The following is a 24,363-nucleotide window of genomic DNA, read 5'->3' as shown; positions in this document are numbered from 1 at the left end:
ATCGAGGTTTCGGTCCTTTCGGCCCGCGGGCAGGTCTCAATTCTCCTCGTCCAACAGGCCACAGAAGGGTCAGACGAACTCCGATTCATGGCGGTCTAAGTCACGTCGTAAAAAGACCGCCGGAGGAACCGCTCCCAAAGCGGCCTCCTCATGACTTTCGGCCTCTTCATGCCGCATCCTCGGTCGGTGGCAGGCTCTCCCGCTTTTGCGACGCCTGGTTGCCACAGGTACAAGACCGTTGGGTGAGAGACATTCTGTCTCACGGTTACAGGATAGAGCTCAGCTCTCGTCCTCCGACTCGTTTCTTCAGAACATCTCCGCCCCCTGAGCGAGCCGATGCTCTTCTTCAGGCGGTGTACACTCTGAAGGCAGAAGGAGTGGTGATCCCTGTTCCTCTTCAGCAACAGGGTCACGGTTTTTACTCCAACTAGTTTGTGGTGCCAAAAAAGGACGGATCTTTCCGTCCTGTTCTGGACCTAAAACTGCTCAACAAACACGTGAAAACCAGGCGGTTCCGGATGGAATCCCTCCGCTCCGTCATCGCCTCAATGTCCCAAGGAGATTTCCTAGCATCAATCGACATCAAAGATGCTTATCTCCATGTACCGATTGCACCAGAGCATCAGCGCTTCCTGCGTTTCGCCATCGGGGACGAACACCTTCAGTTCGTGGCACTGCCTTTCGGCCTGGCGACAGCACCAAGGGTCTTCACCAAGGTCATGGCAGCAGTTGTAGCAGTCCTACACTCTCAGGGACACTCGGTGATCCCTTACTTAGACGATCTGCTTGTCAAGGCACCCTCCCGAGTGGCATGCCAACACAGCCTGGACATTGCTCTGGAGACTCTTCAGAGATTCGGGTGGATCATCAATTTCACAAAGTCAAATCTGACACCGGCCCAATCACTGACATATCTTGGCATGGAGTTTCATACTCTTCCAGCGATAGTGAAGCTTCCGCTGGACAAACAGCGTTCACTACAGACAGGGGTGCAATCTCTCCTTCAAGGCCAGTCACACCCCTTGAGGCGCCTCATGCACTTCCTAGGGAAGATGGTGGCAGCAATGGAGGCACTTCCTTTTGCGCAGTTTCATCTGCGTCCACTTCAATGGGACATTCTCCGCAAGTGGGACAGGAAGTCGACGTCCCTCGACAGGAACGTCTCCCTTTCTCAGGCAGCCAAAGCCTCTCTTCGGTGGTGGCTTCTTCCCACTTCATTGTCGAAGGGGAAATCCTTCCTACCCCCATCCTGGGCTGTGGTCACGACGGACGCGAGTCTGTCACGGTGGGGAGCGGTCTTTCTCCACCACAGGGCCCAGGATATCTGGACTCAGCCAGAGTCCTCCCTGCAGATCAATGTTCTGGAGATAAGGGAAGTGTATCTTGCCCTAAAAGCGTTCCAGCCGTGGCTGGAAGGCAGACAGATCCGAATTCAGTCGGACAACTCCACAGCGGTGGCATACATCAACCACCAAGGCGGCACACGCAGTCGGCAAGCCTTCCAGGAAGTCCGGCGGATTCTGCTGTGGGCGGAAGCCACTGCATCCGCTATATCCGCAGTTCACATCCCGGACGTAGAAAACTGGGAAGCAGACTTTCTCAGTCGCCAGGGCATGGACGCAGGGGAATGGTCCCTTCACCCGGACGTATTTCAAGAGATCTGTTGCCGCTGGGGGATGCCGGACGTCGACCTAATGGCGTCCCGGCACAACAACAAGGTCCCGGCATTCATGGCACGGTCTCAAGATCACAGAGCTCTGGCGGCAGACGCATTAGTTCAGGATTGGTCGCAGTTTCAACTGCCTTATGTGTTTCCTCCGCTGGCACTGCTGCCCAGAGTGTTACGCAAGATCAGGTCAGACTGCCGCCGCGCCATCCTCGTCGCTCCAGACTGGCCGAGGAGGTCGTGGTACCCGGATCTGTGGCATCTCACGGTGGGTCAACCGTGGGCACTACCAGACCGACCAGACTTGCTGTCTCAAGGGCCGTTTTTCCATCTGAATTCTGCGGCCCTCAACCTGACTGTGTGGCCATTGAGTCCTGGATCCTAGCATCTTCAGGGTTATCTCAAGAGGTCATTGCCACTATAAGACAGGCCAGGAAACCAACGTCCGCCAAGATCTACCACAGGACGTGGAGAATATTCTTATCCTGGTGCGCTGATCAGGGTTTTACTCCCTGGCCATTTGCCTTGCCCACTTTTCTTTCCTTCCTTCAATCCGGATTGGAAAAGGGTTTGTCGCTCGGCTCCCTTAAGGGACAAGTCTCAGCGCTCTCTGTGTTTTTCCAGAAGCGCCTAGCCAGACTTCCACAGGTACGCACGTTCCTGCAGAGGGTTTGTCACATAGTTCCTCCTTACAAGCGTCCGCTAGAACCCTGGGATCTGAACAGGGTGCTGATGGCTCTTCAGAAACCACCTTTTGAGCCAATGAAGGATATTTCTCTTTCACGCCTTTCGCAGAAAGTGGTCTTCCTAGTAGCAGTCACATCACTTCGGAGAGTGTCTGAGCTAGCAGCGCTGTCATGTAAGGCTCCTTTCCTGGTGTTTCACCAGGACAAGGTGGTTCTGCGTCCGGTTCCGGAATTTCTCCCTAAGGTGGTATCCCCCTTTCATCTCAATCAGGATATCTCCTTACCTTCTCTTTGTCCACATCCAGTTCACCAATGTGAAAAGGATTTGCACTTGTTGGATCTGGTGAGAGCACTCAGACTCTACATTTCTTTTTCGCTCTATTGGGAGACCCAGACAATTGGGTGTATAGGCTATGCCTCCGGAGGCCGCACAAAGTACTACACTTAAAAGTGTTAGGCCCCTCCCCTTCTGCCTATACACCCCCCGTGCTCCCACGGGCTCCTCAGTTTTTTTTGCTTTGTGCGAAGGAGGTCAGACACGCACAGCACAGCTCCACAGATTAGTCAGCAGCAGCTGCTGACTAGGTCGGATGGAAGAAAAGTGGGCCCATATAGGGCCCCCAGCATGCTCCCTTCTCACCCCACTTTTGTCGGCGGTGTTGTTAAGGTTGAGGTATCCATTGCGGGTACGCAGGCTGGAGCCCACATGCTGCTTTCCTTCCCCATCCCCCTTAGGGCTCTGGGTGAAGTGGGATCTTATCGGTCTCCAGGCACTGAGACCGGGCTTCATCCACAACTCCTGTGGAGCCTGATGGATAGGAGCCGATACCGTTCAGGGACATGGCCCTGCATCTTAAAGGTACTCTGTATCCCTATGGGGACCGCGCACGGCATCACCTCAGCTTTGCTGGGTGTGCTAGTGCACCGGGGACCGCGGCGCTGACCGGGTCTATATGTGCCATTACACACTCAGCGTCGCTGAGTGTGTTTATATGTAAGGGCTACCGCACTGACCGCCGTTGCCACGGGACACTGCGGCGCGGCTGGGACTTGTAGTTCGCCGGGGACTTTCACGCGACCGCGCTTTTACGGCGGCTGCGTTTATTACTACAGTCCCCGGCTTCATTGCGGCCTAGTTTCCCTTTTTTTTTTCTCCCGCCCTCAGCCCTGACAGGCAGGGGAAGGGCGGGACGCTGCACGGAGCGAGCAGCAATGAGGGCTGGAGTATGATTTACATGCTCCACTCCCCTCACTGTGCACAGTATGAGCGCCCGTTTCGCGCTCTTTCTAGGCCACGCCCACAGCTTCCTCAGCTCGTCAGGACGCCGCAACCATTCCTGTCAGCTCCACCGACGCTGGAGAGAGGGACATATTCATGGGAGACCCAGACACATTCTCTGGTGGCCTCACAACCGCTTAGGCGGCTGGTAAGCAGCACATGTGGTGCTAGCCCCATGGTGCTGTATTGTATTGGTACATTATTTGTGTACTGTATATAATTTACACTGTATGAGCACAGTTCTTTCTGGCTATATACCCTATTGTGTTACTCAGGGAAAACTATAGCATGGCGCCCATGAACGGCAGGGGTGCCAAAACACAGGCTTATTATGTTGCCTGCGCCGCATGTAAGACCCAGCTACCGGCAGGTTCCACTGACCCTCATTGTGTACAGTGTTCGACCCCTGTGACACTTCCTCAGCCGGATCCTCTGCTAAGAGGGGCCCAGGGGGAGCCACCTGTTGACACTGTCCAGGTGACGGGGACTGAGTTTGCAGCCTTTAAGGATCAACTCTCTGAGACTATGGCTAAGATACTAGAAGCCTTGCAGTCCAGACCGGTATCTCAGCAAAGGGACTCTGTTGAATCATTGTTCCCTGACCCCCCTCAGTTGGACCAACAATGTCCTCACGGGGTATCTCATACATCCCAGACGGAGGGTTCGGACTTAGAACCTAGCCCCAGATCGTCTAAGCGGGCCCGCTTAGAATTTCCCTCGACATCATATTGTTTAGGGTCTCAGCGGGGGGATTCTCTGGTTGATGATGCGGAAACAGCTGATCAGGATTCTGATCCTGGGAGCGCTCTCAATCTTAATTCTCCAGACGGGGACGCCATAGTGAATGATCTTATTGCATCCATTCATCAGTTGCTGGATATTCTTCCCTCAGCCCCTCCGGCGGAGGAGTCTGTTTCTCAGCAGGAGAAATTTCGCTTCAGGTTCCCCAAGCGTACACAGAGTATGTTTCTAGACCACTCTGATTTCAGAGAGGCAATCCAGAATCACCATGCTTTTCCGGATAAGCGTTTCTCTAAGCGCCTTAAGGATACACGTTATCCTTTTCCCCCGGAAGTGGTTTAAGGTTGGATTCAATGGGCGGCTAGATCCATACTTGCAGTGGAAGATGGGGCCTCGCTTAAAGATGCCACTGACAGGCAGATGGAGCTCTGGATGAAATCCATCTATGAAGCTATCGGAGCTTCTTTTGCCCCAGCATTCGCAGCCGTATGGGCGCTACAAGCTATATCAGCAGGTCAAGCGAAAATTGAAGCGGCCGCGCCACAAGTGGCTTCCATTACCTCCCAGACCTCGGCAATTGCGTCTTACGCTATGAATGCTGTCCTGGACTCTGTGAGCCGTACGGCAGTTGCGACCGCCAATTCGGTAGTAGTCCGCAGGGCCTTGTGGCTACGGGAGTGGAAGGCAGATTCCGCTTCCAAAAAAAGCGTTTAACCGGTTTGCCAATTTCTGGCGACAGGCTCTTTGGCGAGCGCCTGGATGAAATCATCAAACAATCCAAGGGAAAGGATACATCCTTACCCCAGCCCAAGCAGAACCTCTCCCAACAGAGGAGAGGGCAGTCGAGGTTTCGGTCCTTTCGGGGCGCGGGCAGGTCCCAATTCTCCTTGTCCAAAAGGTCTCAAAAAGAACAAAGGAACTCTGATGCATGGCGGTCTAAGTCACGTCCTAAAAAGGCCATTGGGAGCACCGCTAACAAAGCGGCTGCCTCATGACTTTCTACCTCCTCTAGTAGCATCCTCGGTCGGTGGCAGGCTCTCCCGCTTTTGCGACACCTTGCTGCCACAAATAAAAGACCGCTGGGTGAGAGACATTCTCTCTCACGGTTACAAGATAGAGTTCATCTCTCGTCCCCCGACTCGATTCTTCCGGTCCTCTCCGCCTCCCGAGCGAGCCGAGGCTCTTCGGCAGGCGCTGGGCACCCTGAAGGCAGAAGGAGTGGTGGTCCCTGTTCCTCTTCAGCAACAGGCCCACGGTTTTTACTCCAACTTGTTTGTGGTCCCAAAGAAGGACGGGTCCTTCCGTCCTGTCCTAGACCTGAAACTTCTCAACAAACACGTAAAGACCAGGCGGTTCCGGATGGAATCCCTCCGTTCCGTCATCGCCTCAATGTCCCAGGGAGATTTCCTTGCATCGATCGATATCAAAGATGCTTATCTCCACGTTCCGATTGCCCCAGAGCACCAGCGCTTCTTGCGCTTCGCCATAGGAAACGAACACCTGCAGTTCGTGGCACTGCCATTCGGCCTGGCAACAGCCCCACGGGTTTTCACCAAGGTTATGGCTACTGTAGTAGCGGTCCTCCATTCTCAGGGTCACTCGGTGATCCCGTACTTGGACGATCTGTTGATCAAGGCACCCTCTCAAGAGGCATGCCAACACAGCCTCGACGCTACCCTGGAGACTCTCCAGAGTTTCGGGTGGATCATCAATTTTCCAAAGTCAAATCTGACACCGACCCAATCGCTCACATACATTGGCATGGAGTTTCATACCCTCTCAGCGATAGTGAAGCTTCCGCGGATCAAGCAGCGGTCACTACAGACAGGGGTACAATCTCTCCTTCAAGGCCAGTCACACCCCTTGAGGCGCCTCATGCACTTCCTGGGGAAGATGGTGGCACCAATGGAAGCAGTCCCTTTCGCGCAGTTTCACCTGCGTCCTCTATCCTGGGAAGTAGTCACGACGGACGCAAGTCTGTCAGGGTGGGGAGCGGTTTTTCTCCACCACAGGACTCAGGGTACGTGGTCCCGGCAAGAGTCCTCGCTTCAGATCAATGTTCTGGAAATTCGGGCAGTGTATCTTGCCCGGAAAGCGTTCCAGCAGTGGCTGGAAGGCAAGCAGATCCGAATTCAGTCGGACAATTCCACAGCGGTGGCATACATCAACCACCAAGGCGGCACACGCAGTCGACAAGCCTTCCAGGAAGTCCGGCGGATTTTGATGTGGGTGGAAGCCACGGCCTCCACCTTATCCGCAGTTCACATCCCAGGCGTGGAAAACTGGGAAGCAGATTATCTCAGTCGCCAGGGCATGGACGCAGGGGAATGGTCCCTTCACCCGGACGTGTTTCAGGAGATCTGTTGCCGCTGGGGGGTGCCGGACGTCGACCTCATGGCGTCCCGGCACAACAACAAGGTACCAACGTTCATGGCACGGTCTCAAGATCCCAGAGCTCTGGCGGCAGACGCCTTAGTTCAGGATTGGTCGCAGTTTCAGCTCCCTTATGTGTTTCCTCCGCTGGCACTGTTGCCCAGAGTGTTACGCAAGATCAGGGCCGACTGCCGCCGCGCCATCCTCGTCGCTCCAGACTGGCCGAGGAGGTCGTGGTACCCGGATCTGTGGCATCTCACGGTCGGCCAACCGTGGGCACTACCAGACCGACCAGACTTGCTGTCTCAAGGGCCGTTTTTCCATCTGAATTCTGCGGCCCTCAACATGACTGTGTGGCCATTGAGTCCTGGATCCTAGCGTCTTCAGGGTTATCTCAAGAAGTCATTGCCACTATGAGACAGGCTAGGAAACCAACGTCCGCCAAGATTTATCACACGACGTGGAAAATTTTCCTGTCGTGGTGCTCTGCTCAGGGTTTTTCTCCCTGCCCATTTGCATTACCTACTTTTCTGTCCTTCCTTCAATCTGGACTGGAAAAGGGTTTGTCGCTCGGTTCCCTTAAGGGACAAGTTTCAGCGCTCTCTGTGTTTTTCCAGAAGCGCCTAGCTAGACTTCCACAGGTACGCACGTTCCTGCAGGGAGTTTGTCACATCGTTCCACCTTACAAGCGGCCGTTAGAACCCTGGGATCTAAACAGGGTGCTGATGGTTCTTCAGAAACCACCATTCGAGCCAATGAGAGATATCTCCCTCTCCCGACTTTCGCAGAGAGTGGTTTTTCTAGTAGCAGTCACTTCTCTTCGGAGAGTGTCTGAGCTAGCAGCGTTGTCGTGCAAAGCCCCTTTTCTGGTTTTTCACCAGGACAAGGTGGTTCTACGTCCGGTTCCGGAATTTCTCCCTAAGGTGGTATCCACCTTTTCATCTCAATCAGGATATTTCCTTACCCTCTTTTTATCCTCATCCAGTTCACCAATGTGAAAAGGATTTGCACTTGTTAGATCTGGTGAGAGCACTCAGACTCTACATTTCTCGTACGGCGCCCCTGCGCTGCTCGGATGCACTCTTTGTCCTTGTCGCTGGCCAGCGTAAAGGATCACAGGCTTCCAAATCAACCCTGGCTCGGTGGATCAAGGAGCCAATTATCGAAGCTTACCGTTCGGCTGGGCTTCCGGTTCCCTCAGGGCTGAAGGCCCATTCTACCAGAGCCGTGGGAGCGTCCTGGGCTTTGAGGCACCAGGCTACGGCTCAACAGGTGTGTCAGGCGGCTACCTGGTCGAGCCTGCACACTTTCACGAAGCACTATCAGGTGCATACCTATGCTGCGGCGGATGCCAGCCTAGGTAGACGAGTCCTTCAGGCGGCGGTTGCCCACCTGTAGGAAAGGGCCGTTTTACGGCTCTCTTACGAGGTATTATTTTACCCACCCAGGGACTGCTTTTGGACGTCCCAATTGTCTGGGTCTCCCAATAGAGCGAAAAAGAAGAAGGGAATTTTGTTTACTTACCGTAAATTCCTTTTCTTCTAGCTCTAATTGGGAGACCCAGCACCCGCCCCTGTTTTTTTGTGTACACATGTTGTTCATGTTGAATGGTTTCAGTTCTCCGAGTTTCCTTCGGATTGAAGTTACTTTAAACCAGTTTCTAATTATTTTCCCTCCTTCTTGCTTTTGCACCAAAACTGAGGAGCCCGTGGGAGCACGGGGGGTGTATAGGCAGAAGGGGAGGGGCCTAACACTTTTAAGTGTAGTACTTTGTGCGGCCTCCGGAGGCATAGCCTATACACCCAATTGTCTGGGTCTCCCAATTAGAGCTAGAAGAAAAGGAATTTACGGTAAGTAAACAAAATTCCCTTCTTCTCGTACGGCGCCCCTGCGCCGCTCGGATGCACTCTTTGTCCTTGTCGCTGGCCAGCGTAAAGGGTCACAGGCTTCCAAATCAACTCTGGCTCGCTGGATCAAGGAACCAATTCTCGAAGCTTACCGATCTTCTGGGCTTCCGGTTCCTTCAGGGCTAAGGGCCCATTCTACCAGAGCCGTGGGTGCGTCCTGGGCTTTGCGGCACCAGGCTACGGCTCAGCAGGTGTGTCAGGCGGCTACCTGGTCGAGTCTGCACACTTTCACGAAACACTATCAGGTGCATACCTATGCTTCGGCAGATGCCAGCCTAGGTAGGCGAGTCCTTCAGGCGGCGGTTGCCCACCTGTAGGAAGGGGCCGTTTTACGGCTCTATTACGAGGTATTATTTTACCCACCCAGGGACTGCTTTTGGACGTCCCAATTGTCTGGGTCTCCCAATGGAGCGACAAAGAAGAAGGGAATTTTGTTACTTACCGTAAATTCCTTTTCTTCTAGCTCCAATTGGGAGACCCAGCACCCGCCCCTGTTCCCCTCGGGCTGTTGTTCTTTGTGTACACATGTTGTTCATGTTGAATGGTTTTCAGTTTTCCGAACTTCCTTCGGATTGAATTACTTTAGACCAAATTATAAGTTTCCTCCTTGTTGCTTTTGCACCAAAACTGAGGAGCCCGTGATACACGGGGGTGGTGTATAGGCAGAAGGGGAGGGGCTTTACACTTTAAAGTGTAATACTTTGTGTGGCCTCCGGAGGCAGAAGCTATACACCCAATTGTCTGGGTCTCCCAATAGGAGCTAGAAGAAAAAAAGGAATTTACGGTAAGTAAACAAAATTCCCTTCTTTTTTTTGTTTTATTCTGCACTTTTAGTTTGGCTTTGCACTTGTCGGTCTTCACTGTCATTCTGGAATTCTATTCATAAGCCAAATCTATGAGCGCTCCAGTTTATGGGGCCTAGGATGAATGAATTTATGTAGACTAGTGATGTTAAATAGTATATAGGAGGAGTATGTAGAGGAAGAGGAGGAGAGCTGTGACATAACACAAGATCCATCATCCACAATAGGTGATGTCACAGCTCACCTCCTCCCTTTCCTTTTATAATGACTGATAACACCTCTATATACTATAGATAACTCAGGACCCACCATTCGCAATAGGTGATGTCACAGCTCACCTCCTCTTACTTATGAGGTGTGTTATCAGTCATTGTACAGGCAGAAGAGGAATGTGAGCTGTGACATAACTTGTAAATGTAGGATCCTGTGTTATCGGCAGTGTATAGAGTGGTACCTATCATAGTAATCCTGTCTGTGATGATAGTGGGACTGCTGAAAAGTCTTCTGGACAGAACATGAAGTGTGGGTCTAGATGCCAATGTGAAAATTGCAAGATTTCAGAATTACTTTTTAATATAGATAGTGAGATAGAAAAAGGGAAGTGACATTATCAATATGGAAGAAAGCATATCATATAATCCTAATTTAAACCAATTTATTTTTGGTCATGTTCGCTTGAAATTCCCAACATTTGACAATGTACAGCCCATTTTTGCCCTTCGAGTTGTGTTGATCCTCGCTCTATGGTTGTGTCTTTTCTATGGGATGTAAGACGGGACAACTGTGGACGGATCATGATGGATCCATGACTGTTTATTAGGGTCAGTGACTTGTCCCGGCCATCCTGTTCTGTCCATCAGAAAGCAATGGCACCCGGACAGAAAAGGAGTAGTGCAGACATGAGCGCAGGCTGACCCATTTCTATCGGAGCTTCGTCTCCTGTGTATAACTCTGCCCTTGTCCCCCGCAGGACAGCGTGGACTATTGTGTCATCGGAGTCAGTATTTTATCACAGTTGACCAATGAAATCAACCAGGTAAGAAACTCCTCCGAAAATGTTGCCAAAGAGTTAATCGTGAGAAATGCCTAATGTGTTGGATGAATAGCAAAGTGTCTAGAAGGGGCGTCTGTGTGTCCGGGAGGGGGGGCGTCTGTGTGTCCGGGAGGGGGGGCGTCTGTGTGTCCGGAGGAGGGCGTCTGTGTGTCCGGAGGTGCGCCTGTGTGTCCGGGGGGGGGGGGGGGGGAAGGGCGTCTGTGTGTCCGGGGGTGGGGCGCGTCTGTGTGTCCGGGGGGGACGTCTGTGTGTCCGGGGGAGTGTCTGCAAGTCCGGGGGATCGTCTGCAGGTGTGTGTGTGTGTGTGGGGGGGGGGGGGGGCGCGTCCGTGTGTCCAAAAGGGGCGTCTGCATGTTGGGGGGGGGGGCTAAATAATCCAAGTTGTTTCTATGTCCTAGAAAATCAGCCATATTATTTCCCCACTAGCACCACCTCCCTCTGCTTCTTCCTCAGTGCCCCGTGTGTGGCCATAACATAAGTGGCTGCAGCAGGAGCCTCCCCCCTCTGCCATGTAGTAGAGCGTAAAGCTCATTAAGCTTCCTCACATGGTTGTATGGTGAACAGGGCAATGTAAAGCTTTATTGATGTAGCACAGCCTGATAAGAGAACGGATGAATGATACTTTTATGACGTTTGCATTTTTGCAGGCAGACGCCACGCACCCTCTGACCAAGCACCGCAAGATTGCTTCATCTTTCCGAGACTCCTCACTTTTTGATATCTTCACTCTGTCTTGTAACCTCTTGAAGCAGGTATGGACGGAGAGCCCAGGAGATGTGAGGCTTGTGTCCCGTTCCTCATAACTACGTTATTAAATAACTGAAAGGAACAAGTTGCCGTCAGCTTGAATACTCCCAATTGTAATGGCGCGATGGCCACGCACATGGGGCTCTGCTCCATTCAATTGCAGAATTTGGGGCTCACTTTTGTCCCATATTCCCCGGCAGCACACAGCTCAGCTGTCTTGTTTCTGGTTGAAACATCTTGGAAACATTGTTGTGCCGTTGCCCTGAGCTTTGTCTGCAGGGGAATTAGAAGCTAACGGTGCGTTCCAGCTATCCCTCATTAGTGAAGAGCTTGTAAGCGCTGCTCTGTAGGAAAGAGCTTGTAAACACTGCTCGGTAGGGATGAGTTTGTAAGCACCGTTCAGTGGGGAAGAGCTTGAAAGTGATGCACATTAGGGAAGAGCTTGTACGTGCTGTTCGTTTATGAAGACCTTGCAAGCACTGTTTGGTTGGTAGGGATGAGTTTGTAAGCGCTGTTCGGTAGGCATGAGTTTTTAAGTGCTGCTCGGTGGGTAAGAGCTTGTATGTTCTGCTCTGTAGGGGAAGAGCTTGTATGTTCTGCTCTGTAGGGGAAGAGCTTGTATGTTCTGCTCTGTAGGGGAAAAGCTTGTAAGAGCTGCTCGATAGGAAATAGCTTGTAAGCGCTGCTCTATAGATAAAAGCTTGTAAGCGCTGCTTGGTAGGGAAGAGCTTAGAAGCGCTGCTTGGTAAGTAAAAGTTTGGAAGCGCTGCTTCATAAGGAAAAGCTTGGAAGTTTGCTCAAGCGGGAAAAGATTGTAAGAGCTATTTGATAGAGAATTGCTTGGAGACGCTGCTCTTTAGGAAAGGGCTTCTAGGTGCTGCTCAATAGAGAAGGCCTTGTAGGGGCTGCTCCATGGGTTAGGGCCTGTAGGCGCTGCTCGATATGGAGCAGCTTGTAAGCGCTGCTCTCATAAAAGGCAGCAATGGCCAATGAGCAGTAAACAATGAATAAAAAAAATAAAGGTCGAGCTAACTCTAGAACGTAGGGAAAATATGAATAAAAAGTGATCTGCAATGTTGCTTATATTTACATACTTTGCAAGCGTGCCCATCTTAGTAGATGGTGGTAACCCTTTAAGCTCCAGGATCCCAGTGCAAAATCTGTAACGTGACCCCTGACAGCCGCATACAATGTATAATCCTGGTGTTTATTATGTGACGGGGGTCCGTTTTACTCTTAAGGGCTCTGATGCAAGTGTTACTTAAATCTGTGCCCCTTTGAGTGATCTCCCGGCCTGTGGACCAGACTCTGTATAAGACTGTCCTTCCATTTTCCTTAGGCTTAGAACTGATTTATTTTTACACATTTTTTTTTCCTTTTTATTGTATAAAGGCGTCTGGGAAGTCCTTGCTCCTCTCTGACGGGTCCCAACAAGACCTCCTTATGCAGCTCCTCAAACTCACCCACAGCTGCCTGAATTTCGACTTCATCGGCACCTCCACAGACGAGTCCTCCGACGACCTGTGCACGGTCCAGATCCCCACCAGCTGGCGTTCAGGTGAGGGGAGAATTCGGGGGAAGGAGCGGCCGGAGGATTCGGGGGTGTCACAAGACGTTCTTCATGCCATGTTCATTGTCTTTGCAGCTTTCCTGGACTCTTCCACACTACAACTCTTTTTTGACCTGTATCATTCCATCCCCCCCCAACTTCTCCCCACTGGTGAGTACATAGGCGGAGAGAAGAAGCTGGCTGGCTATTGTCTGTATTTGTCACATCCGGAACATAATATTTTCCGCCTCCTCAGGTCCTGTCATGTCTGGTTCAGATCGCCTCTGTCCGTCGCTCCCTATTTAATAATGCAGAACGAGCCAAGTTCCTCTCGCACCTGGTGGACGGGGTGAAGAGAATTTTAGAAAATCCCCAAGTGAGTATGAAGGAAGGGTAAATCTCATCATATATTTGGAAACAGTCATTTTCTGATCAAATAATCCCACAATAGCCCCCTATAATACTATATGGCCGCTTTCACACTGCGTTCCTCTCCCCACTCAGTGGTCCCGTCGGGGCTTCTGTCTGACCCCCCACAAAACAGATTTGGACATATTCAGTGATGGGGCCCCTGACTATAATGGTGCAGAATGAGTCACCGTGCGCTCTGTTGTGCACCATTTTGGGGGTATTTGCGGACGAAAGCCCCGACGAACCCCTAGGTGGGGATAGGAACAAAAATCGTATAGTATAAAAGCGGCTTTAGGATTCATAGCCAATAGGGAACTAGAGTAGTAAATTCTTTACTAACCACTTGTTCGCTAAAGCAGAGATGAGAACCCCGGAGATTTAAGGCAGTTCCAATATGTATATACCAGACCATCTATAATAGAGAATGAGTTACTGCCAGGATCCCTGGTGGTCTAGGGCAAAGAAGATGTATGTATCATTGTCCCCTGGTGGTTTGGGGCAGAAAAGATGGTTATTAATGAGCATCTGTGGTGGTCTAGGGGTACAATTTTGCATCCCTTGTGGTTTATGCAAGTGAAAAGGTAATGATACCATTCCTGAAGGTGAAAGGGTTAATGGTACAAAGGGAAAGAAGGGGGTTCATATCAGTATCCTCAGTGGTCTAGGGCACGGGATGGGTAAATGGTGGTATCCCTTGTGGTGTAGGACAGAATAAGAGCCTGTGTTTAAATCCCTGGTGGCCTAGGGCGGTGTATGGGTAAATGTGAAATCCCTGGTGGTCAAGGGCGGTGTATGGGTAAACGTGAAATCCCTGGTGGCCAAGGGTAGTGTATGAGTAAATGTGAAATCCCTGGTGGTCAAGGGCAGTGTATGGGTAAATGTGAAATCCCTGGTGGTCAAGGGTAGTGTATGGGTAAATGGGAAATCCCTGGTAGGCAAGGGCGGTGTATGGGTAAATGTGAAATCCCTGGTGGTCAAGGGTAGTGTATGGGTAAATGTGAAATCCCTGGTGGTCAAGGGCAGTGTATGGGTAAATGGGAAATCCCTGGTGGCCTAGGGCAGTGTATGGGTAAACGTGAAATCCCTGGTGGCCAAGGGTAGTGTATGAGTAAATGTGAAATCCCTGTGGTCAAGGGCAGTGTATGGGTAAATGTGAAATCCCTGGTGGTCAAGGGTAGTGTATGGGTAAATGGGAAATCCCTGGTAGGCAAGGGCGGTGTATGGGTAAATGTGAAATCCCTGGTGGTCAAGGGTAGTGTATGGGTAAATGTGAAATCCCTGGTGGCCAAGGGCGGTGTATGGGTAAATGTGAAATCCCTGGTGGTCAAGGGCGGTGTATGGGTAAATGTGAAATCCCTGGTGGTCAAGGGCGGTGTATGGGTAAACGTGAAATCCCTGGTGGTAAAGGGCGGTGTATGGGTAAACGTGAAATCCCTGGTGGTCAAGGGCAGTGTATGGGTAAATGGGAAATCCCTGGTGGCCAAGGGCAGTGTATGGGTAAATGTGAAATCCCTGGTGGCCAAGGGCAGTGTATGGGTAAATGTGAAATCCCTGGTGGTCTACGGCAGTGTATGGGTAAATGTGAAATCCTTGGTGGCCAAGGGCAGTGTATGGGTAAGTGTGAAATCCCGGGTGGTCAAGGGCAGTGTATGGGTAAGTGTGAAATCCCTGGTGGTCAAGGGCAGTGTATGGGTAAATGGGAAATCCCTGGTGGTCAAGGGCAGTGTATGGGTAAATGTGAAATCCCTGGTGGCCAAGGGCGGTGTATGGGTAAATGTGAAATCCCTGGTGGTCAAGGGCGGTGTATGGGTAAACGTGAAATCCCTGGTGGTAAAGGGCGGTGTATGGGTAAACGTGAAATCCCTGGTGGTCAAGGGCAGTGTATGGGTAAATGGGAAATCCCTGGTGGCCAAGGGTAGTGTATGGGTAAATGTGAAATCCCTGGTGGCCAAGGGCAGTGTATGGGTAAATGTGAAATCCCTGGTGGCCAAGGGCAGTGTATGAGTAAATGTGAAATCCCTGGTGGTCAAGGGCAGTGTATGGGTAAATGTGAAATCCCTGGTGGCCAAGGGCAGTGTATGGGTAAGTGTGAAATCCCGGGTGGTCAAGGGCAGTGTATGGGTAAATGGGAAATCCCTGGTGGTCAAGGGCAGTGTATGGGTAAATGTGAAATCCCGGGTGGTCAAGGGCAGTGTATGGGTAAATGGGAAATCCCTGGTGGTCTACGGCAGTGTATGGGTAAATGTGAAATCCCTGGTGGTCAAGGGCAGTGTATGGGTAAGTGTGAAATCCCTGGTGGTCAAGGGCAGTGTATGGGTAAATGTGAAATCCCTGGTGGTCAAGGGTGGTGTATGGGTAAATGTGAAATCCCTGGTGTTGAAGGGCAGTCTATGGGTAAATGTGAAATCCCTGGTGGCCAAGGGTAGTGTATGGGTAAATGTGAAATCCCTGGTGGCCAAGGGTAGTGTATGGGTAAATGTGAAATCCCTGGTGGCCAAGGGCAGTGTATGGGTAAGTGTGAAATCCCTGGTGGTCTACGGCAGTGTATGGTTAAATGTGAAATCCCTGGTGGTCAAGGGCAGTGTATGGGTAAATGTGAAATCCTTGGTGGCCAAGGGTAGTGTATGGGTAAATGTGAAATCCCTGGTGGCCAAGGGTAGTGTATGGGTAAATGTGAAATCCCTGGTGGCCAAGGGTAGTGTATGGGTAAATGTGAAATCCCTGGTGGCCAAGGGCAGTGTATGGGTAAATGTGAAATCCCTGGTGGTGAAGGGCAGTGTATGGGTAAATGTGAAATCCCTGGTGGCCAAGGGCAGTGTATGGGTAAGTGTGAAATCCCTGGTGGTGAAGGGCAGTGTATGGGTAAATGTGAAATCCCTGGTGGCCAAGGGCAGTGTATGGGTAAATGTGAAATCCCTGGTGGTCAAGGGCAGTGTATGGGTAAATGTGAAATCCCTGGTGGTCAAGGGCAGTGTATGGGTAAGTGTGAAATCCCTGGTGGTCAAGGGCAGTGTATGGTTAAATGTGAATTCCCTGGTGGTGAAGGGCAGTGTATGGGTAAATGTGAAATCCCTGGTGGTCAAGGGCAGAATAGTAAAATCACGAGTAGTATAGAGAACGGTATAGGTTACAGCTATAGCCAAGAGATTGTTTCATTCCCGCACTGACCATCGAGGGAACACTTTGTGAACACTCTGCCCAATCTATAAAGGAGAAGGTTCCTTACAGAGAGTGGGTCAGCACAAAATGACTGTTCCAACCAAGCACATTTGCTTTGGTACCCCCTTGGCGTGGCTGAACAGGTCACTGGACCTTCTTGCCCTCTTCCGGTTCCTATAAAGCCAGAACTGTCAATCAAGAAGGACGAGGCAGAGAGACCTGGAAGACAAGTGCACTGAGCTGTTTATCCTCTTGTCCTCCGTAAGGGTGCGCCGAGTGCCTGTGCTTGGTTTGTACAGTCATATTATGCTGATTGACTCCATTTATTGGGCACATTATCTCCAGACCGCAATACACGGCAGCACTTTTTTGCTTGCTGGGAAGGAAGCGATTCAGTGGGAAACACATAACTTTGCATTAGTGGCCGTCGTCTCTGAGCTCCTCTTCTCACCAGGGCCATACGTGCATACAGACTGGCCGCCATTGTGGATTCTCACAGGGGTAGTTGAATATTTGGGATTTTTGTCTCCACTTATCATGTGTGTACATACAGCATCAGTATCTGTGCCTTTTCCCCTCCAGAGCCTGTCGGACCCCAATAACTACCATGAATTTTGCCGCTTGCTGGCACGCCTGAAGAGTAATTACCAGCTCGGGGAGTTGGTAAAAGTAGAAAACTACCCGGAGGTCATCAGACTCATTGCAAACTTTACAGTCACCAGTCTACAGGTACAAGAACGCGAAAAATCGACCATGCATCTGTCCATCTTATGTCTCTGCACACTAAGGATAAGCCCACGTTATTACAGAGGCCAGCAAACATATAGGCCCCAATTCATCAAAGCCATTACTCCTGAAGTCTGGCAGAAATCACTTTGACAAGTGACCACATTTTTACGCAATGCTGAGTTGCGACCTTTGGCATCTTCACTCCAATTTGGACCAGCTTCACTCAAGTGGCCAGAGCTGGGGCAGGATGGGAATACGATGGCTAGAGCTGGGGCCGGATGGGGGTACGATGGCCAAGGCTGGAGCAGGATATGGTACGATGGCCAGAGCTGGAGCAGGATAGGGTACGATGGCCAGAGCTGGAGCAGAATGGGGGGTACGATGGCCAGAGATGGAGTAGGATGGGGGTACGATGGCCAGAGCTGGAGCAGGATGAGGGTACGATGGCCAGAGCTGGAGCAGGATGAGGGTACGATGGCCAGAACTTGGGCAGGATGGGGATATGATGGCCAGAGCTGGCGCAGGATGAGGGTAAGATGGCCAGAGCTGAGACCGGAAGGGGGTACGATGGCCAGAGCTGGAGCAGGATGGGGGTACGATGGCCAGAGCTGGAGCAGGATGAGGGTACGATGGCCAGAACTGGGGCAGGATGGGGATATGATGGCCAGAGCTGGCGCAGGATGAGGGTAAGATGGCCAGAGCTGAGGCCGGATGGGGGAACGATGGCCAGAGCTGGAGCAGGATGGGGGTACGATGGCCAGAGCTGGGGCAGGATGAGGGTACGACGACCAAAGCTGGGGCAGGATGGGGGTACGATGTCCAGAGCTGGGGCAGGATGGGGGTACGATGGCCAGAGCTGGGGCCGGATGGGGGTAGGATGGCCAGAGCTGGGGCAGGATGGGGGTACCATGGCCAGAGCTGGGGCAGGATGGGGGTGTCAAGGTAGAGATTTTGGGTAAAGATAGCTAATGGTATCTTCATACAGGGTATCCAGAGACAGTGCCATATTAGCTATATATATCAGAGCCGATATTAATGAATCAGACAATGAATACATGAGACATGTTCTCCTTGAGCCAGCATCACCAACTGACTTTTGTGTATTGCAAGAAACCCAATTATACAGTTTGCATCATTAACCTTGAAAATACTCTTTGAGCCCCAGCGGGCACTACCCCTGAGTCACAATCGGGTACCTTTTTAACACCAATAAGGACACACAGGCCATCACTCCCTCCTCTCCAAAACCAACCACAACGGTAGTGAATACACAGTATGTAACACTTACCCGTGAGATGGAGGTGATCAGCTTGTTTGGAAGAGAGGGAGATCTCAGTCCGCGACGTCCAAAGCATCGGTATTTCCAGGTCGACAATGCGTCCGTGGAAGGGCTCCACGCTGGTGCGCCAAACTGTCAAGGTAGAGATTTTGGGTAAAGATAGCTAATGGTATCTTCATACAGGATATCCAGAGACGGTGCCGTATTAGCTATATATATCAGAGCCGATATTAATGAATCAGACAATGAATACATGAGACATGTTCCCCTTGAGCCAGCATCACCAACTGACTTTTGTGTATTGCAAGAAATCCGATTATACAGTTTGCATCATTAACCTTGAAAATACAACACAGAGTCTAGGGGGTGTTCCACTCCCCAATTTCTCCTAGCATGTTATGAAACACATCTCTGTTTGTTATACATTCTTTCTGTGTGAATCTTCTGATAAGACTTTGCAGTTTCACATTCTGGCTTCATTATCTTTGGTTAACCCCCTCATGACCATACAGCTTAGAATTATATTATGGGTGTATGCGATTGCTACATAGACAGACAGATAATTATGCAACTACATCTATATTTTGATTATTATTTATATACACAGATATTCTTATTACGTTTAAACAAACATACTACAGCTCAGACCAACCCCACAGGGGTACGATGGCCAGAGCTGGGGCTTGATGGGGGTACGATGGCCAGAGCTGGGGCTTGATGGGGGTACGATGGCCAGAGCTGGGGTTTGATGGGGGTGCGATGGCCAGAGCTGGGGCTTGATGGGGGTACGATGGCCAGAGCTGGGGCAGGATGGGGGTACGATGCCAAAACTCATGACAAGCTGTGATGTTCCTTATGACAGACATCTTACTCCAGTGCCTGGATGGAGTAAGAGGCGCACACCACTCGTCCAACCGTCTTCATGACCCGGGTCTGAAATGCATGGGGCCATGTCTGTAAGCTGTTTGGCGCAGCACACGCAGCTCTGTGCCGCCATATAATGCACTGTTAGAGCATGATTTATTTATTTTTTTGCATGAAAACATATGGAAGAACAGTGAAGGACACAAGCCCCTCTGTATGTACACTGTTACTGCTATGCAGCCGACATACAGTCATGTGCACGGGGCTAAAGGTGGCCACGTCGGTTTATGTCCTCTCGGCTGCAGGACAGCTCTGAAGCTTCTTGTTCGTTAATCTTCAATGTCTTTAGTCTCTTTAGAATTTTCATTTTTTGTGCTTTAATCTGTTTTTTATTTTTTTTTTTCCAGCATTGGGAATTTGCGCCCAATTCCGTACATTATCTCCTGAGCTTATGGCAGCGTCTTGCTGCGTCTGTGCCCTATGTGAAAGCCACGGAGCCTCATCTTCTAGAGACCTACACACCGGAGGTGACCAAAGCTTATGTCACGTCCCGCCTGGAGTCTGTTCACATTATCCTCAGGTACAAGGGCCGTCCTGTGTGCGATGACTTAAAAGAGTAATCTTGGCTTTTAGTGTCCTAAGTCACAGGACAGGGAGCAAATATTAACCCCTTCAGCCCCAGAGCGTTTTCCGTTTTTTTGTTTTTGCTTCCCTTCTTCCGAGAGCTGTAACTTTTTTATTTTTCCGTCAATCTTGCCATATGAGGGGTTGTTTTTTGCGGGACAAGTTGTACTTTTAAATGAAACCATAAGTTTTACCATATGGTGTACTGGAAAACAGCAAAAAAAAATTCCAAGTGTGGAAAAACTGCAAAAAAAGTGTGATGGCACAATAGTTTTTGGGATGTTTTATTCACGGTGTTCACTATATGGTAAAACTGATGTGTGGGTATGATGCCTGAGGTAGGTGCGAGTTTGTAGACACCAAACATGTATAGGTTTACTTGTACCTAAGGGGTTAAAAAAAATTCACAAGCTTGTCCAATAAAAGTGGCGCACGTGTTGCGCCATTTTCCGAAAACCCGTAGCATTCTCATTTTTCGGGATCTATGGCTCATTGAGGGCTTATTTTTTGCGTCTCGAGTTGATGTTTTTAGTGGAACCATTTTTGCGCAGATGCTACGTTTTGATCGCCTGTTATTGCATTTTGCGTAAAACTTGCGGGACCAAAAACCGTAATTTTGGCACTTGGAATTTTTTTGCCACTACACCGTTTACCAATAAGATTAATTGATTTTACGTTTTGATTTTCAGGCATTTCTGAACGTGGTGATACCAGATATGTGTATATTTATTTTTTTAACCCTTTAATTTTCAATGGGGGTGAAAGGGGGTGATTTGAACTTTTAGGTTTTTGTTATTTTTTTTTATTTTTTAAAACTTTTTTTTTCTTTCTTTTTTTTTTATTTTACTAGTCCCCTTAGGGGGCTATATGGATCAATAATGCGATCGCTCTGCCACATCTGCTGATCACAGCTATACAGCTGTAAACAGCAGATATGCTCACTTTCTTTATCGTTCCTTTGGGAGACCCAGACCTTGGGTGTTTAGCTTCTGCCTCCGGAGGACACACAAAGTACTACACCTAAAAGTGTAGCTCCTCCCTCTGATCTTATACACCCCCTGGTGAGCCAGTCCCAGCCAGTTTATCGCTTTGTGTTCAGGAGGCATACATCCACACATGCATTCTCATATGATTTTTTGAGTTTTTGGAAAGTGCGGGTCCACGTCTGGACTCCCAGCATGTCCCTTCTCACCCCACTGTGTCGGCGGTGTTGTAAGGTTGATTTCCAAGGCTGGAGCCTTACATGCCGTGCTCCTTCACCATCCCTCCTGGGCTCTGGATTGAAGTGGGAGCCAGCGCGGTCTCCATGCCTGGCAGGAGACCGGTCTCCATCCACAGCCCCTTCAGGACTCTGCTGGACCGGAGCACTCATCCCCAGGGACCTGGCCCTGCGTCTCAGCAGCTAAGTATCTGAGACGTTCTTATGTTGGGGGTCCCTGTCCTTTATTGTATGGGGAGAGTGTGTTTGCTGTACTTGTTTTTGGCATTTCCGGCGGGTTCTCTGGCTTTCGCCCGAGAACCACGCCGATGGTGCCTGCACGTCGGCCTCGCTGCTCAAATTTAGGCCCCGGCTTCGCCGGAGGCCTAGTTTCTGTTACCTGCCCTCGCATGTCACTCATGCAGAGGGACAGGCACGGCTCCTCCCGGCAGCCGTCCTGCACAGGGGAGGGACACTCCCCACTGCCTGTGCGTGACTCCTCCCCTGCAGGTCTCTATGGCCCTCCAGATCCCGCCTTCCTACAGGGACGCCCCCTGTCCCGCCCCCTCGCTTCGCTCCGGCGGCCATTTTCTTGCACAGGGTTCACTCTGCGCTGGGCCGTTCTGCACTCTGCATCCCTGCTGAGGTGCTGTGAATTGGGGGACCGAGCTTCGGGATCTGGAGGGCACACAACACTTCCAGCGGTCTGGTAAGCCACAGCCAGTCTCTGGTTATGGACCTCTGTATATACTCCCTGGGGTTCATTCTCTTGTAGAAGCTGTCCCACTCCAGCCGCATGTCTTACACGAGGAGCAAGGCTCCAAAGCTTTATACTGTATGCGCTGCATGTAAGCTCCTGCTGCCTGAACCGAGCACCTATCCACATTGTGATGTCTGCTCTAACTTGGAGGTGCCACAGCCTGGAGTCTCACCCCCAGTGGTCTCTCAGGCTGCTTCTGCACCTGTGGCTGAACCCCCGGCCTAGGTAGAGTCCTTCTCTAGGTCTCTCTCCCAGTCATTTGCTGAGTCCATGGGACTTCTGTCCAGGACTTTGATGAATATGCATCAGCCCCCTTCACAGGGTGCCTCTATTGCTCTTGCTAAGGGTCCTTTAGGATCTCTATCATCTGACCTCCGTCCACTGGAGCTCACAGAGGATTCATCATCAGGGCACAGACCCCGTCCTCCTAAGAGGCACCGCAGGGTCTCCCCTCCCTCCTCATCCCGCGGTTCTGATTCAAGAGCTGACTCGCAAGATGAGGAGGATGCCTTTACAGGGGGCTCGGAGGCTAACTCCATGTGCCCCATTGCCCTTTCCGAGGGTGACTCAGAACTTAGTGACTTGATTGCTTCCATTAATTCTATACTGGATCTCAATCCGCCAGTATCAGAGGAGCAACCCTCTTTGGCAGAAAAGCACCAGTTTACCTCGCCTAAGAGAGTAAAGAGTGTGTTCTTTAACCCCTTCACGACCATGGACGGAAAGATCCGTCCTTGTGCCCTGGGCCTTAACGACCAAGGACGGATCTTTCCGTCATGGCGGAATCGCGGCACCGGAGCCTCCGGTGACTGCAATATGTTAACAAAAACCGCAGATTCGGGGAGGAGGGGACCTGTTCCTGACCTTAGGAGGGGTGGTGCCTCCTCCCCGGACCTACGGAGGCTGTGATTGGCTGACAAACGCCGCTCAACCAATCACAGCCACTGTAATGTTCCAGCCATTTAAAATGACTGAAACATTGAAATCCAGCCCTGGCCAGTGCAGCTGTAGCACTGGCCATTGGCTGGAGCTGGGTGACCTCACTGGATCACCCTCCCCCAGCTCCAATGCTCTGATTGGAGAGATCGGCCTTGTGACCGATTTCTCCAATCACAGTGGAGCTGTTGCCGGTGACCGCCCCCATCAGCTTCACTTGTCGCTGCAGCACGCCAGCACAGTGAGAATAGTGAGTGTACACAGTGCAATGGCAGGGCGACAAGCTCCGGTCCCATGCTGTTATGGACCGGAGCATGGGACCCGGAAGTTGCCGCGCTGCCATTGCACTGTACGAAAAGCGTCCCGATCCGCCGCCGCTGCCCTCTGCGATCTGTCTCCCCGATCTCCTGCCCGCACCCTCACCCCCACACCTCCCGATCCGCTGCCTCCGCCGCCCTCCATCTGCCACAGTGCCACCGCTCCCCCCAATCTGCTGCCCGGCCCCTCACCTCCGTGCAGCAGATCGGAGGGAGCGGTGGCACTATGACAGATGGAGGAGGACAGGGATCGTGCACCCTGTCCTCCTCCATCTGTCAGTGCCACCGCTCCCTCCGATCTGCTGCCCGGCCCCTCCCCCTCGTGATCGGTGCCCGCCCCCTCCCGTCCGTGATGTGCTGCTCGCCCCCTCCCCTCCCCTCCGTGATGTGCTGCTCGCCCCCTCCCCTCCGTGATGTGCTGCTCGCCCCCTCCCCTCCCCTCCGTGATGTGCTGCTCGCCCCCTCCCCTCCGTGATGTGCTGCTCGCCCCCTCCCCTCCCCTCCGTGATGTGCTGCTCGCCCCCTCCCCTCCGTGATGTGCTGCTCGCCCCCTCCCCTCCGTGATGTGCTGCTCGCCCCCTCCCCTCCGTGATGTGCTGCTCGCCCCCTCCCCTCCGTGATGTGCTGCTCGCCCCCTCCCCTCCGTGATGTGCTGCTCGCCCCCTCCCCTCCCCTTCGTGATGTGCTGCTCGCCCCCTCCCCTCCCCTCCGTGATGTGCTGCTCGCCCCCTCCCCTCCGTGATGTGCTGCTCGCCCCCTCCCCTCCGTGATGTGCTGCTCGCCCCCTCCCCTCCGTGATGTGCTGCTCGCCCCCTCCCCTCCGTGATGTGCTGCTCGCCCCCTCCCCTACGTGATGTGCTGCACGCTCCCCCCACCTCTCACCCCCGTGGTCAGCTACCCGCCCCCTCCTCTGTCACCGCCGTGATGTGCGCTCCCTCCCCTGTCACCGCCGTGATGTGCGCTCCCTCCCCTGTCACCGCCGTGATGTGCGCTCCCTCCCCTGTCACCGCCGTGATGTGCGCTCCCTCCCCTGTCACCGCCGTGATGTGCGCTCCCTCCCCTGTCACCGCCGTGATGTGCGCTCCCTCCCCTGTCACCGCCGTGATGTGCGCTCCCTCCCCTGTCACCGCCGTGATGTGCGCTCCCTCCCCTGTCACCGCCGTGATGTGCGCTCCCTCCCCTGTCACCGCCGTGATGTGCGCTCCCTCCCCTGTCACCGCCGTGATGTGCGCTCCCTCCCCTGTCACCGCCGTGATGTGCGCTCCCTCCCCTGTCACCGCC

At 52.0% G+C, this 24,363-nt stretch overlaps 1 protein-coding gene across 1 annotated transcript in view; it reads left to right on the top strand.

The window, feature by feature from the left end:
- XPO7 (exportin 7) overlaps positions 1-24,363 on the top strand; it is a 170,789-nt gene that overhangs the window by 30,627 nt on the left and 115,799 nt on the right. Inside the window, 8 exon segments of the mRNA XM_075346454.1 lie at positions 10,426-10,491; positions 11,157-11,261; positions 12,649-12,814; positions 12,902-12,954; positions 12,956-12,976; positions 13,062-13,181; positions 16,958-17,104; positions 19,655-19,827. Of these exon segments, the coding sequence (XP_075202569.1) occupies positions 10,426-10,491; positions 11,157-11,261; positions 12,649-12,814; positions 12,902-12,954; positions 12,956-12,976; positions 13,062-13,181; positions 16,958-17,104; positions 19,655-19,827 (851 nt within the window).

Source organism: Anomaloglossus baeobatrachus, chromosome 4 (genome assembly GCF_048569485.1).
Source record: "Anomaloglossus baeobatrachus isolate aAnoBae1 chromosome 4, aAnoBae1.hap1, whole genome shotgun sequence".
Classification (NCBI taxonomy): domain Eukaryota; kingdom Metazoa; phylum Chordata; class Amphibia; order Anura; family Aromobatidae; genus Anomaloglossus; species Anomaloglossus baeobatrachus.
The sequence above is the reverse complement of the archived record's forward strand: the minus strand, read 5'-3'. Positions and strand labels throughout refer to the sequence as shown.